Raw genomic sequence first — 16,158 nt, 5'->3', positions numbered from 1 at the left:
CCATGACATATTCAGTTTCTTAAGAGGTAGGATTCTCAGATGGACCGTGAATAAATATTTTACCTTTGTCTTTTATTGTTAATATATAAATAAATTAGCAGACCTCAAACAGTTACAGTTAAAATACTAAATTATCATATTGCATTGTCCCTCACTGGATAGTGCTATACCCCAATGTTGTGGTCAGTGGTTAAACATAATACCAAATAAACAAATGACTAATGAAAATCCAAAAGGCACATCCACATCTTTATTGTTGAAGTGGGTATTATAAAGATCTGTTTGGTCGCCAACATGCATTCTGATGTAAAGCCCTTAAATAGAAAGTGGACACGGCTTGTGTGTTAAACATACTTGGCCCATTAAGCTGATTGATTGAATGGCATGTAAAATATATATATATATAATATATATATACATACATATATATAGATGTATGTATATATATATATATATGTATGTATATATATATATATATATATATATATATATATATATATATATATATATATATATATATATATATATATATATATATATATATATAATATATATATATATATATATATATATATCAGTGGCGTGCCGTCACTAGAAGCAGGGGAGGCACGGCCTCACCTGCCATCATGGAAAGAAAAAAAAAGTAAAAAGAAAAAAAAGTAATTAAATTGTTATACGTATCCAGTGATTATACTAAAGTTATTTTCCATGTAACTTCACCAGTTTTAGATTATTTTTATTTTTATTTTCACGTTTGCCGTTCAAATACTGAGAAGAGACGGTGCGGTGATCAGCAGCCAGTTGAGGCACGTCACTGATTTGTGCCTCAACATGGATTGTGCCAGAGGTGGGACCAAGTCATTGCTTTGCAAGTCACAAGTAAGTCTCAAGTCTTTGCCCTCAAGTCTCGAGTCAAGTCCCGAGTCAAGACAGGCAAGTCCCGAGTCAAGTCCAAAGTCGAGACTGGGAAGTCTCAAGTCAAGTCCCAAGTCCTGCATTTTGAATTTCGAGTCCTTTCAAGTCCTTTTAACCACAGACTAATATATTTACACAGATTGTGTATGCTTTTAAAACGCTGTATTTATTTATTAAAACAAGTGCATTTGAAATTGCAGGGAAAAAAAAGTGCTGACATTGCACTTCATAATAGCACTATTATCCAGTAATTTTAAACATTTAACTCATTCCTTTACAGAATAAAGACATTTGCAAAAACAAGTGCAACTGTACTTATTTGCACAAAAGTGTTAACATTGTATTTCCATGGCATATTGCATTGTAACTAGTTCCAAAGCAGTTTCTATCCTGTTCTTACTTTATCTCATTGATCTCATCTCGTACTGTCTGTGTGTTTATGTGTGCGTACATATGAAAAACATAACAAAAACATGAACAAAACAATGAACAGAGTTGTACTTTTTAGATGTCAGGGCCCTATGCAATATGTACACATATTGTTAATATAGTATACATTTTAACGTTACGTTACTGTGTGGGATACATTGACTAACGTAACGTTTTGTCTAGGTACCTCATGCAACCCTGCTTAAAAAAATCACTTGGCAAAAAGTATGAATAAGGTAGCGAACTGCAGTGGACGCAACAGATTGCCGTGTTTGCAATGACGTTATAACCATAGACATCTTATAAGTAGAAGCAGCATTGGTTGCTGTGACGCGAGCAATTTGGCCGCCATCTTGAAGTAGTGACAGTTGACAGGTAGAAACTAAAGATGGTGTTCAGCGTTTTCCTACTCAAATGAGCGGACTGTTGAAAATAGGAATCGGGGGATTACTTTTCACAAGTAAGATTTAACATTAATGTACTATTGGTTGTATTTTATGAAAATAATATTACCACAGAGTTGAGAAGGAGCAAAGATCTTCAATATTTGTATGTGAAAATCACAAAGAAATCTTCTGGGGGAGGATGACTGCCCTACAGGGGTTTGGTTTACAAACTTTCAGCCCCACCTAAAACAAAATTCACCAGCCGCCACTGATTATGATGCATTCTCATTTTAGGCAAAAAATAAGACAATACTTTCTTAACAGTATAATTGTAACCAGGAATAAGTCTTCAAGTAACAATATTCAAATACTAACATTGTTGGGTAAGACAGAATTTGGTTTTATTCTGAATCCAGTGAAACAGATTGGTGGTTTTAGCTGATAAAGACTTTCAGGTGTTTATATATGTTTATGTTGAAGTATTTGGCAGACGCTTTTATCCAAAGCGACATACATAAAAAATACATATAAAACAATGACTGTAAACATGATCATTTAAGGGAAGAATGTAATACAAAATATCAATACAAAGTGCCAAGACAGACTCTCTGCTGCTGCAGCAACAGAGATACAGTCTATAGGATATATATATATATATATATATATATATATATATATATATATATATATATATATATATATATATATATATATATATATATATATATATATATATATATATAATGTACATACATTTCTGGTCACTTATAGCATATAAGAATATTATATTACTGTTAAGCAAACTATGAATAATAAAACACGCCAAAACATGTTTCCTTTATCATAGCTACACGTATGACAAAAAAGCGCGTGAAAATCAGTGGTATTCAGTGAGGTAAGATGAATTAAATGCGCTGACAGTTCATTGCTCCTGCCAAATGAATTGCGCTGAGTGGAGCGGATCACCACTCCAAGATGGCGGCCCCGCGTCTCGTCTGCGCCTGTAGGCAGTAGCGCTCGATGCTGTGTACCCTTATAAGATGTCTAAGGTTATAACGTTAGCAGTGAGTTTACAGCTTTACTGATTTAACTACACAGCAAATAAAAGTTACGTTACTTAGCCAATAAACGTTATCTTACATTCAAAACTTACCCTTCTTTGGGCAACTTCAAATGTCGAACGAAGTTGGAAGTTGTTGCGTCTCCGTCTGTAATATTCCAACTGCGTGATTTGCATACGGCAATTCGTTTTTTGTTGACCAAGTCGGAGTTTTTATACCCGAACGAAATTAACTTTGGCATAATTGTTTCTCACTGCCGCATTGTTTGACAATTCTTCTTCATTGGTTGTCCTGCAATTTGATTGGATGAATGCTGTGTGATGAAAACAGCGTAGATCTAATTTGATTGGCTGTTGTACTGAGAGCACACCAGCTGACAGGAACAACACGCTGATAGACACAGACGAAGAAAATGAAAAATACGGAGCGGCGCGCTCCCAAATAACTTTTTAATCTTTGGGTTTTGGGGAAAGTAGCAAGTCATGTCAAGTCAAAAGGCTCAAGTCCAAGTGAAGTCACAAGTCATTGATGTTAAAGTCTAAGTCGAGTTGCAAGTCTCTTTACATTTTGTCAAGTCGAGTCCAAAGTCATCAAATTCATGACTCGAGTCTGACTCGAGTCCAAGTCATGTGACTCGAGTCCACACCTCTGGATTGTGCACAATGCCTCGGCTAACTGCTGGCCTGCTGTGCAGTGAGACTGTATTGCTATATGAATTATATTATACATTTCCATAGTTTAGTTAGCTGAGGTATATAATGTACAGTGTATTTTGTCAACAACTGTATGTGTGTAACATATTTCTTGTGCTGAGCGATCATAAAACTGGAGGCTCGTCTCATAACCCGCCCGACGGGAGCGCCACACCAACCAAAGCCCACACCCAAACCCCCACGTGCAAGACCGAATCCACCCAAAAAAAGTCACTTAACAAGAAGCCAAAAAGTGCAAAAACAACAATGCTCGCACGGCGCGCCGGAGGAGCCGTGAACAGGGACACAACATTAGGTACACCTGCAGACTACAGCGCGGATTTCATATTTCATTCATTCACTACTCTTCCAACACGAACACCACTGCTCCCGCACTTATAAGTAAAGGTAAGACCATAATAACGTTTCTTTTTATTAAATGTGCTTTTTTGTGTACTACAGTTTGTAAGTGTAAAGTTAAAGTTAAGTATACCAATGATTGTCACACACACACTAGGTGTGGTGAAATTTGTCCTCTGCATTTGACCCATCCCCTTGTTTACTTTAGTTTAGTCTTTATTTGAAGGGACAATGCACAGAAACATTAAGTTCAAAGACAGATATGTTCTGTACCAGAATTATAGCTAAATAGCTAATTTCCATCTGCAGTCCCTGGCTACCTAAATTAAAGGGATACAAAAATCATGCAATAAAATTATGACAAAAACATACTATAGCATGTTTTTAAATTAAGAAAAGTCATAAAATGCTCTTTCATGTACACATACTTAATATACAATACAACCACACCTTATTTATATCATCACACAAAGACAATACATGCTTTTGTTCACATCTGTCAACATTTGTAAAAACAACCATGATTTTAACACACACCTCACAATTTACAATAAAAATGCTCTCATGGATAAATATAATACACATTAGGTTGATGTGTCAAACATAATGCCCACCTTAGTGACCGTGTGAGCAGCTTTGATTGCTCCAAAGCCACTTTTTAACTTCAATTGTGAATGAAGAGTCATCTGTTAGACTTTTCAAGTTTGTTGTGAGGTCGTTCCATTCCTTTATGGCTTTATATGAAAAGGCTGATTGTTGATTGTTCACCCCCTGGGAGGTGAGGGGAGCAGTGGGCAGCAGCGGCGCCGTGCCTGGGAATAATTTTTGGTGATTTAACCCCCTATTCCAACCCTTGATGCTGAGTGCCAAGCAGGGAAGAATGCTGGTATGAGCTTTTAAACATAACCCGTTAACTGCTGCCAATCAAATAGTGAATAAGATACTCTTTAGGGTTCATATGTTTGTAAATCTGACTGTGATGAAGTCAGTGCCTCACCTGACATGAACCTCACCGCATGCCACTGATATATATATATATATATATATATATATATATATATATATATATATATATATATATATATATATATATATATATATATATATATACTACCGTTCAAAAGTTTGGGGTCACCCAAACAATTTTGTGGAATAGCCTTCATTTCTAAGAACAAGAATAGACTGTCGAGTTTCAGATGAAAGTTCTCTTTTTCTGGCCATTTTGAGCGTTTAATTGACCCCACAAATGTGATGCTCCAGAAACGCAATCTGCTCAAAGGAAGGTCAGTTTTGTAGCTTCTGTAACGAGCTAAACTGTTTTCAGATGTGTGAACATGATTGCACAAGGGTTTTATAATCATCAATTAGCCTTCTGAGCCAATGAGCAAACACATTGTACCATTAGAACACTGGAGTGATAGTTGCTGGAAATGGGCCTCTATACACCTATGTAGATATTGCACCAAAAACCAGACATTTGCAGCTAGAATAGTCATTTACCACATTAGCAATGTATAGAGTGTATTTCTTTAAAGTTAAGACTAGTTTAAAGTTACCTTCATTGAAAAGTACAGTGCTTTTCCTTAAAAAATAAGGACATTTCAATGTGACCCCAAACTTTTGAACGGTAGTGTATGTATATATATATATATATATATATATATATATATATATATATATATATATATATATATATATATATATATATATATATATATATATATATATATACACACACACATATATATACTGTGTATATTTCTATGTATAAAACATTCTTATTTGTTAAAGGAGAGCACACACTTGCACACGTAAACACACTCCGTGTCTCTTTACCTGCTATAAAAGCCACATAACACAAACAATGTGCCCAAACTCTAGCGTCTGGTTACTTTTAATACAAAAATATCACAACCAAAAAAAGCTTTCAATGGAATAGTGCCACTCTGTACGTTGTTTGGATTATGATCTGCTCATTGGTACATTTCCCTTCTTTTCATAGTCGAGAATGACACAAAACTACACGTCTTCATGCGTCAACAATGTTTTAAGTGCGTGACTAAAAAAAAAAATTAAAGTTTACATGCAAGGTATTTCAGTCATTTGTGATAACGAGAGGGCTTCAGTCAAGTATATTTGGATCGAAGGAATACAATGCTTGTGTCTCTTTTCTGGTACGTCCCAGATTTTTTACATTCAAACAACAACAGGAGCTGAGCTTAGATAAGGAAAGCATTAAGTTTGCATTCCTTAAATTCAGTAAACAATAGAACTGACGATGCAGGGTGGGGCTGGCGGGGATTTTGTTCACCGGAGACTGATCAAGGAATAAACCGACAAATTACAGAGTTTTGTGTGTATTTTTTTTACATCACATGACTAAATAGTTGTACTTTTTGTTCCCAATAAAGAAAACATGAGATGACAGAATTTTGGTATTGGGTCCTTCAATGGCGGCTTGAGGTATGTGTGGATCCTTCATTGTTCTGTGTGAGCGCCCCCTACCTGTCAAGACATCTTAATGTTCTTTTCAAGGGCTTGTTTTGTTTTCCATTAGAGTTGCATGAAGTTGATCTGGAAAAGAAGTGGTGCTTTGAAGCGGGAGAGTGAGTGGTGGGGAAGTGAAGTTCAGTGTGCTTAGAATACAGTCTTCCATTTAAGAGGAAACATCTTCGGGATGCACCACCGTCCTTCTGCACAAGGCTAGCTAGAGGAAGACAGAAACAGAAACAGGCTTTTAAAATACAAAATTGTGGTTGTGTAATTCGAGCACCATGTTCTTGCTTGTCTTAAAACGTCACGCTAACACACATGTTGACTTTAAAGTGCACAACCAACACCACAAAAGGAAAATGTCCCGTTAAAAGCAGCAAGGGGGGAAAAAAACACCCCAAAGTCAGAGAAGTCTTAACTTGTACCAAAGTCCACTGCTGTAGTCTTCTTGCATCAATTCATAGCCATTTGACCTGATGAGTGAAACATTTCCATGTGAATACAACATGTGTTTGATAAAAATATGTGCATTCACTTTTCCTTGTTTCCTTTTCCAGGAAGAGTGCAATAGATGCAAATATGTCTTGGTTAAAACCTGTTTTTCCAAGGTGGAATGATAATACAACACACATCAATAATTTTCTCAAAGCACGATGAACTTGATGAAAATATTTTTTTTCTACTGCAAAAGACCACTGCTGCAGCTACTTGATTATGGCGATCTGTCACTAGCTGCTTATCAATGTGGTCGTCATCCTCAGCGGGTGTTTCCTTTTCTTTTTTTTTACATTGATGACTGAATTGCCTCATGGATAAAATTATACTTTGTTTTTGCTAAGTTTTAGTTTGGTTCAAAAGCATCACAGGTGCGTCCATTTAAAAGCCCATTGAGATAATTGTTAATTTAGTAAGGTGATTAATCGATAGATATTCCTAACATTCAACTACTTCGATCTGTGCTCGGCAAATTTTTTTACCAGAAAAAAAACCCATTAGATTTAAGATCAGTAGACTTCATATGAAGTTTAACACGTTTAATGATAAGGACGTTAAACGTTAAGTCTGTCTTGCCGATGCCATCAGTCATCAAAACAAGAATGGCCAATAGCTTCAGTAGCCAAGAAAGGTCACAAAAAATGCAAACGCCACAAGATAATATAATGCAACAACACAACAACTTTCAGCTACAGCACAATTGCAAAAGCCAGAACAAATACAAACGTTACAACAGAATAATATAAAGCCACAAAACAACTTTAAGCCACTAAGGATGCGACAGACAAGGGAAGTGACAGCGGAGAGAGTTTTGCCAACGGACCAAGTGGCTGAGGCGTGAGGTTGAAAACGGTGGTCTCACTGGACTTAGTTTTCCAACTTCAGTCATTACACCGTTTTCTACTTTCCACCTCAGGCCATTGTTTTGGCTTATAGTTGTTGTGTTGTGGCCTTTGTGCCATAACTGAAAGTTGTTGTGTTGTGGCTTCTTGTTGTTGCGACTTTTCTCGGCCGCTGTAGCTGTTTATTAAAATGAGAGTAGTAGCAAGTCAAACCACTGCTCATTTATTCTGAAAAGATTTGGTTGCACTTAATTTGTAAGGTAAATCTACTGTTCATTCAAACCGAAGAGATGTCGTTTGCAATTTTTTAAAATTAATATTGTACTATTTTTATGTTGAAAAACAAAAGCAAAAGTAGCAGGTAAATCTATTGTTAAATTGTTAGTTACTGTACTTTTATTGACGATTGCTTGAATGTTGAAAATGAGGTTTCCTCTTGTTAATTCAACCTAAAGTGTTGGTTGCAATTTTTTCGAATAAGATGTGAATACATTGGCCATTAATTGTTGTTTACTTGCTTGTTTGTATCCATAATTTATTCATACCTAATTCCATCCATCCATCCATTTTCTACTGCTTGTCCATTTCCCTTAAAAGAAATAACAGGAATATAGGAAACTTCACCTGCAATGTCCAGTATTCAGTATCTATTCCACAGTCACACTACTTGATTTTTCCCCCCTAAAAGGTTACTAAAAAGATTTAAACTAACTGAATCGTTTCGAATTTAAGTAGAAATATTATCTCTGAATCGTATCGGCAACCACAAATTATGATTTTAATCGAATCGTTAAAACAAATCGTTACATTGCTATAATTTAGCGTTGCTTCAACCTATTCTTTTTTTTTTACCTTTTCATATAAAGTTTGGACATTATCTGGATTATAAACACATGAGTAGTAAACATATTGAATTGAACTGAATTGTAGCTTTCAATGTAGTCTGTTAATTGTTCATACGTGATTTTTTTTATGGTAAATGTAAATCTTTACATAACTTGTAAACTATTAATAATACATTATTTTCTATTATCTAACTATGAATGTACAAATTTGGGGATCGAGTCAACACTAGGTAGTTACGGGGAACTATGGGCCATACATACCAATACTGATTCCTAACATTTTCAAGATATTGAAAAATTCCAATTGCAATTGCAATTCTAATCGGACAAAAACACAGGATGGCAGTGTAACAATATCACTTAAAATATTGAAATTATTTTGTTATTCCCTTTTATTATATACAATATTTTGAGCAAAATTAAAGTCAATTGTGCAAAGTAACTAAACATGAGCAAACACTACTATTGGCACTGATTAAATCCTTAGTTTTTTTTACTTTTAAGTCCTCTTGTGTCCAGTGACTTACCATATTTTTCGGACTATAAGTCGCAGTTTTTTTCATAGTTTGGCCGGGGGTGCGACTTATACTCAGGAGCGACTTATGTGTGAAATTATTAACACATTACCTTAAAATATCAAATAATATTATTTAGCTCATTCACGTAAGAGACTAGACGTATAAGATTTCATGGGATTTAGCGATTAGGAGTGACAGATTGTTTGGTAAACATATAGTAGGTTCTATATGTTATAGTTATTTGAATGACTCTTACCATAATATGTTACGTTAACATACCAGGCACGTTCTCTGTTGGTTATTTATGCGTCATATAACGTACACTTATTCAGCCTGTTGTTTACTATTCTTTATTTATTTTAAATTGCCTTTCAAATGTCTATTCTTGGTGTTGGGTTTTATCGAATACATTTCCCCAAAAAATGCGACTTATACTCCAGTGCGACTTATATATGTTTTTTTCCTTCTTTATTATGCATTTTCGGCCGGTGCGATTTATACTCCGGAGCGACTTATACTCCGAAAAATACGGTATTTCCTGAGTTTGTAAACAATAACAAACAACCAAAGTAAATAAATATTTTGTAATAATAAAAAATATTGATATAATCACTGTTGTTTTGAGCATATACTGATACTATACCTGGTATTGTTAGTCGATATTTGTATTGATCCACCCATCCCTGTTATTCAAGAGCTGTAGCTTAGCTGTTTGCATGACTTAGTATATCCATCTATGGTGTGTAATATAGCATGTTTAGCTATTGCCTGTCCTCCAGTGATAATGATACCTGGAAGAAGCAGTTTATTTCCCGCCATGGAGGCGAGGATTAATGACTCACACTGAAGGAACGTTCCCTGCTAGCTTGCTTGTAAGGACTTTACATTGGACGCGGCCGTTCTCTTGTTGTTGTCATTTTGGCAGAACACAGCTAGAACGTACCATTAACATGCATTATTACGATATACCAAAAGTATTAAAAGCGCTGTTGTCAGCCAAAAGTTTATCATTTGTATTGTACATCCTCCAACAACCCTAATTCACTCCATCTGTTGTTGAAAGACTGAGTCACATTCAAACACGTCTGTTTGACAAGCAAACAAAGGCTTCATTATGGCACCTTATAAACTAACAAGGCATCGATTCTAAGATGTGGAGGCCTGGGAGTACAAGCTGTGTGTACACTTAAATATCATTATAATATTACAGTGTAAATATCAATCTATCAAACACTGGGAAATGTAATGTTTTTCTCTAGCCTTATTTCAGGTCTGCTTTTTTATTTGTATATTAACAATAATAAAGGAAAAAAGCAAAATATTTCTTTATGGTACAGTACTGTGCTACCTGCTCTTGCTGGTGGGCAGCGGTCGACTTGGCCTCCTGATAGACTGACTGGGCTGCACTTTCATGGAAGCGCGTGGCGAGGAGCGTGCAAAGTTCTCAGGTGTTGGTGGCTTTTTGGGGATCTTCTTGACCAGGCGGCTCACCCACTTCTGCTGCATTTCCTGGGACGTGGCCAGCAGCAGCAGGTTCTTAGCCGTGGACACATCATAGTTTACTGAAAATATGCAAGAGAAGTGTTATATTTTATTACAGATTATATCATTTTAAGTAGGAATGTCCTAAAAAAAATTGGGCCTCAGTTCTGATTTCGAGTCCTGATCCGATACTTTGACGATAAATCATAAAACTGAAAATGTTTCATAGCAAGTAACTAAAGTAAACACAATAAAAAATAACACATTTTCAAAAAGCTAACCTTAATTCAAGAATTTGCTAATATTGCTATAAATCAAAAGATGTATTAAATTGTGGTATTGAATGCAATGCAATGTTTATAACAAAATAAAGTGGCTAGTGCAATAACTAAACAAAAGCTAAAACTACTATTGGCTCCCATTTAAATCATTTGGGTTTTGCCCTCAAAGCTTTCCTGTATCCAGATATTTACTCCCTGATTTTGTAAACAACAAATACGACAATTTGTTCCCCTCTGGTCCTCCAGTAATAATGAAACTTGGAAGAAATGCAGTTTATTTTCCGCCATAGTGGTGAGGATTAATATCCTAACCCTTTTTGGGGGGAATTTTACCTATAATTAACAATCCTTATGAGAGACAAAAACACATGTCTTTTTTTTTTATGCATTCTAACTCGTAAATAAAAGTCAGCTTACAATGGAGCAAATGGGAGCCATGACGTCAATGCGTCTATTGTGTTTATTCCGAACATAAAACCCTAAAAATAAATAAATAACAAAAAAATAAATAACCATCGGAAAAGCGTCAAAAATTCTCAATTTACATTTCGTAACCTGAACATTTACCAAGTATTAGCGATATTGTTATTTAAAGCGCTAACGTTAAGGACCTACTAGGGTTGTACTATATACCGGCACTAATAAAGTACTGTAGTACTAATAAATAAAAAATTGCCTTTGAAAAATACCGGTACGTCTCTTTTAATCCGCATGCTGCCATGCGGCGGTGACATACAGAGCCGAGGCAAATGATGTTGAGTGTGTCAGGAAGCACACACAGAGCCGAGAGCGCATGCAAGAAGAAAGAGGTTTGAGAGGAAATATGGCGAAAAACGGCAATCCTACTGGTTAATAGAAAGGGTGCATGAAGCTCAATATGGAGGTATTTGTGCTTTAAATTATCGATAAGGTTTAAACACGTAAGCGCCGTTGCCCTAAAACATGCCTTGCCAAAGGTGGCATGATTAAAGTATTAAAATCTTTGCCTTAAACTGAGCTAAACATTTCAATAAAAGCAGTCTGATGGAGAGGTAATGTAGTTAACAAGCTCCCCTGCTGTGCCGATTTAAAAAGTAGACGCGCACACAACTGTTTGGCTTGTTGCCAATTATTAGCACAGACCACACCGCCCACGTAGCGTAAACTACCATAATACAAGTGAAATGACTGGAATTTGTAACAAATTCCTACAATTTATGGTTTATCTTTAACATTTTTGTGTGTTTTACCTGCTACATGTCTTATATGTGTAGTTTCAGCCACAGTATTGTTTTCAGTATTTACTAATTAATGTATTTGTCTTAAAGCACAGACCAAGAGTGGCAACCATGAATCATGAATAATTTAATATAATGTCAATAAAGCTTTCTATTCTATTCTAAGCTATATGTAATACATACACTTGTAAATTGTTTTTTGAGTGCAATAAGAAAAGCCCAAAGTGTTTGACTTAATTTTAACCTTCTGTAATTGTTCTATGAGTGCAATTGGAAACACATGTTTAATGCCAATATGTGATTTTTTTTGTGGTTCCCCTTATTTAGAAAAGTATCAAAATACATTTTGGTACCGGTATCAAAATATTGGTATCGGGACAACCCTAGGACCTAAATTTAGCAGCGCATTGATCAGAGAGATGATACTTTCTTATGCTGCTGTATTGACATCATCAGCTGGTGAGCTGCTTTCTCGCCTCGGAGCTCGTGAACATTTAATGTAGATTATGTCTCTTGCCTGATATTAAAAGGATGTGAACGTAAACTGAGAAGTTGGTAAACTTAGACAGCCAACTTCGACCCGGAAATGGCAAAAAAAGACCAGAAAAGACGATTCGGTCCACAACCCTTTTTCTTCGCAAGGATATTGAGTCATTGTTCATCTAAATGGGAATATATCAACATCCTAAGAGTTCGCATCCCAGTGAGAGCAGACATTGTACAGTCAGTGATGTTGTATTGTGTTTGTTGGCTCTCATTAAGTCTGCAGTGAGTAATAATCAGTGATGTTGTTGAATGAAAAAGCAAACGATGTGATGCGTTCATGAAATTATTGCGCCACCATGAGCAAAATACGTAAATATTACATGTTATTATGAATGTTTCTGTTACTACATTACATATAAACTTGTAGTGTTTATACAAAACTTTGATGCAAGTTTGGATGTTTTTTTAAGCGCTTTATAGGCAAAATGGAGCGGCTCCCAAAGCCTCCATTGTAAGCACTCTTTTGCTCGCATTTACTTGTTAGAGTGTTAAAAAAAAAGAAAATAAGGATTGTGAATAATAAACAACATTTTAAAAGAAGTGCAGTTCCCCTTTAAAATCGGCTTCACATTGTGGCTAGACGGCGCGTTCAGTGCAGCTCGAGCCAGTGTTCTGGCAAAAAACACAGCCTCCTGGAATTCATGCAAATCTAGGATGTGTGTAACGAGGAATATGGAAATGTAATTGTGTTTCCCTAAACATATATCCCTTTTGAAGGAATATTTCACGCTAGTATAATCTTGTAAACACTGGGACAAGGGTGCAGTAAAGAGAGGCTGGACTCAGCAGCTGAGCAGTCGAACAGTTAAAAATGGCAAATATCGGCCCTTGATCTGATCCCATGATCGGGACATCTCTAATTTTTTTTTAATTATTAGAAAAATTGTCTTTTAATTAGTTAAATGGTTCACCTTTGCATGGAGCTATGATCTCTTCTTTTTTGTCCATATGATCCTTGTGGCACTTGATGTGACAGCGCCGACACTCTAGAGCCGGTGGCGGCTTGAACATGTTCCACAACGGTTTGGTGCACGCTTCACAGTTGGTAGGGAAGTGGTAGAGTGTGGGGATGAACTCGTGGCCTTTGTGGCAGATGTAGCTGGATTTCTCCCCAATTGGTAGAGGCTCCACTGGAAACTCAGGCTCCTTTTTGCTCTCGCCTTCGTTGGCATAAAGAATCTGGACAGAAAGGGAAGATTACAGTCATAACTGCTGTATTTGGTTCATTTCAATACTAATGTCATACACTTTTTGTACTATGTAGAATACAATTGAAGGTCTCAAGCAGCAATTTACAAATTCAATAAGAAAAATAGTGAGGTGGTCAGGACAGACCTGGAATATTCTTGGAATTTCTTTGGCATCAGCGCGGTAAACATCTGTTTGCGTGACAGGCCTCACGTGGAAGAGTTTGCTGCAAAGAAAAATGTCACACGGTTTTCCTCAGCTGCACAAATTAACTTCAGAGTGATACACACTTAGCTGACAGGAACCGAATAACTCGGGTAAGTGACAACAGCCTTACTGTTCTCTCTGCAGGTGCATACTCACTCTATATCAAGGACCATGTAAGGAATGGACTGCTCTTTCTCTTGTTCACTCTTGTAGAAGAGAATCTTCTTGCTGCTCACAACGACATACTGCAGCAAGAACACAGCACAGTCAGGTCAAAAATTCATCACGTTTTCTCTTTCAAATTCAGTTACCTTTCTTTCCCATCCAAATTTCTTGGTGTTGTTTCGTACAGGGAGGGATAACCATCCTTCAAGCCTTGTTTCTAAATAGAGTAGGGAGGAAGAAAGTATCACCATGTGCCAGAATAATGATAACCCATCTTTAACTAAAGTCTTAAACACATAAAGACAATAGTTATTTGTCCCGATTTTGATTTTGACCAAAGACAGCAAACGTTTGATTATTGTATGTCTTACACGATTGTCTTGTGGTCTGAGGTGTGTTAAGAGTGAATTTGTCCTGATAATTGTCCCCAAAATATCAGGTCAGGGCTGGAAATTGTAAATATGTTCAATATTTACGACCAAAATTCTTCATGTCTGTGGGGAATGCTGAGGCCTCCCAAGTCATCGCTGCGTGAATTGTGAAGTAGTATAGAAAGTAGCAAATCAAGAATCTAAAAAAAAGCACTGCAGCAACTCTATTGAGAATATTCCCCCATTTAGCTCGCACAGTAATTATAGTCCATGTTCCCGCCGTCGCCATTACTTTTTCCAGTCTTTTTTTTCCAAGTGAGTGATTTTTCTTTCAAAATTAGTCCTAAAATCATCATTACCATTCCCTTTTCTCCTATGTCCTCTTCTATATTGCCTTTGTTCTGCTCAGTTGCTACAGTGGTTGGTTGCTTCTTTGATTTTGTTAGATCACCAGCGGTGGGTGATACCAAGCATTTTGATATTGAATAGATAACATGTAAAATACAGGGCTATTATCGCCAAAACTGTTACCGATACCGACACTTTTTGACTTGAAACTGTTACGTCATAATCATTGAATACTTTTGTGAATTTGCCTCTAGTTAGGTGATTATGAAAACACAGAAAAATTGAAAAACTGCGATTGAAAATATTTTCCATACGTAGATACAAGAGTTCAAAACAATGTAGTAGTATATAAATGAGCCCTTTTCAGCTATACGACACACACTTTTTTGAGAAAAAAGTCACTATTGCAAAATAAAAAAAAGTAACAATGTAACAAAAATATGAACTTCAAAATGTAAACAATACCACTACAATAACTAACATGACATTTAATTTGTGCAAAATAATGCTGTTTGGTTTGACAGACAAGAAAAAATGTGTGCAATCGCATAAACTTATTTTTTTTTTAAATAATTTATTGGACGTATAAGAGAAACTACAACCAAAGTATCGATCCCACCACGCTAGTATCTATCCAAAACCAATACCCACCTTGGTATCAATACTACCTATATTTAGATCAATACACCCCTCTAGGTCACGTTTGTTCATGCAAGATTTTGCGCTTGGAGGATTAGAGTCTGACTCCCTGGTGGAACAGAAAGGTCATGTGTGCGCTGTGCTGTTTTAATATTATAGTAGTACATCACACACATAAAGATAAAAACTGCACAAACACAAGTAAAGAAATGTTTGTCTTTACGTGTGGGGTCTGTTACAGATTAAAAAATCTCTTAAAATTTACAAAATCTTTATGTGTGTGCCTGGCTTAAGATGTTTATCTCCCAATCTAATGGTCAATGCTTCTGTGTATGATTATGTTTATGTAAATAACTCTACTGCAGTTATTTGTTTAGTATTGTTATTCTCTTCAATTATTCATGTGTTCGGTAACTTAATATTTGAAGCAACCACAATCTTGGTGACAATCTTGATCCAATGAGTGAGTGTTTACCTGTAAACGCATCGTCAGCATCAAACTCTGGTCCACTACTGATGCTGGCAGAGTCCATTGACTGAACGCTGAGTGACTGCAGCAGATTGCGCAACTGTTCAATGTCGCTGTCTTTACTGTCTAGAGCCATCTGCAGTTCAATTCGCATCTGACTCTCATCTGCCCATTGCTACAACAGACAGGAAATAGGCATACACGTTAAT

General features: G+C 36.1%; 1 protein-coding gene across 5 annotated transcripts in view; it reads right to left on the bottom strand.

Annotated features, from left to right (window-relative positions):
* Positions 1–5,706: 5,706 nt before the first annotated feature.
* The window catches only part of rock2a (rho-associated, coiled-coil containing protein kinase 2a), a 109,556-nt gene continuing 99,104 nt past the window's right edge, over positions 5,707–16,158 (bottom strand). For 2 of the 5 annotated variants that reach the window (XM_062041709.1, XM_062041714.1), the window contains 8 exons: positions 15,956–16,124; positions 14,269–14,339; positions 14,114–14,202; positions 13,898–13,976; positions 13,474–13,741; positions 10,385–10,598; positions 6,756–6,809; positions 5,707–6,550 (listed from right to left, as the gene is read on the bottom strand). In XM_062041709.1, coding sequence (XP_061897693.1) covers positions 6,547–6,550; positions 6,756–6,809; positions 10,385–10,598; positions 13,474–13,741; positions 13,898–13,976; positions 14,114–14,202; positions 14,269–14,339; positions 15,956–16,124 — 948 coding nt within the window. In that variant the 3' untranslated portion in view covers positions 5,707–6,546. Of the gene's footprint in view, positions 6,551–6,755; positions 6,810–10,381; positions 10,599–13,473; positions 13,742–13,897; positions 13,977–14,113; positions 14,203–14,268; positions 14,340–15,955; positions 16,125–16,158 lie in introns of all 5 variants that reach the window. The other 3 variants (XM_062041711.1, XM_062041712.1, XM_062041713.1) reach the window with 3 other exon arrangements.

Source organism: Entelurus aequoreus, linkage group LG03, assembly GCF_033978785.1.
Source record: "Entelurus aequoreus isolate RoL-2023_Sb linkage group LG03, RoL_Eaeq_v1.1, whole genome shotgun sequence".
Classification (NCBI taxonomy): Eukaryota; Metazoa; Chordata; class Actinopteri; order Syngnathiformes; family Syngnathidae; genus Entelurus; species Entelurus aequoreus.
This window is presented reverse-complemented; position numbering and strand designations above follow the sequence as displayed.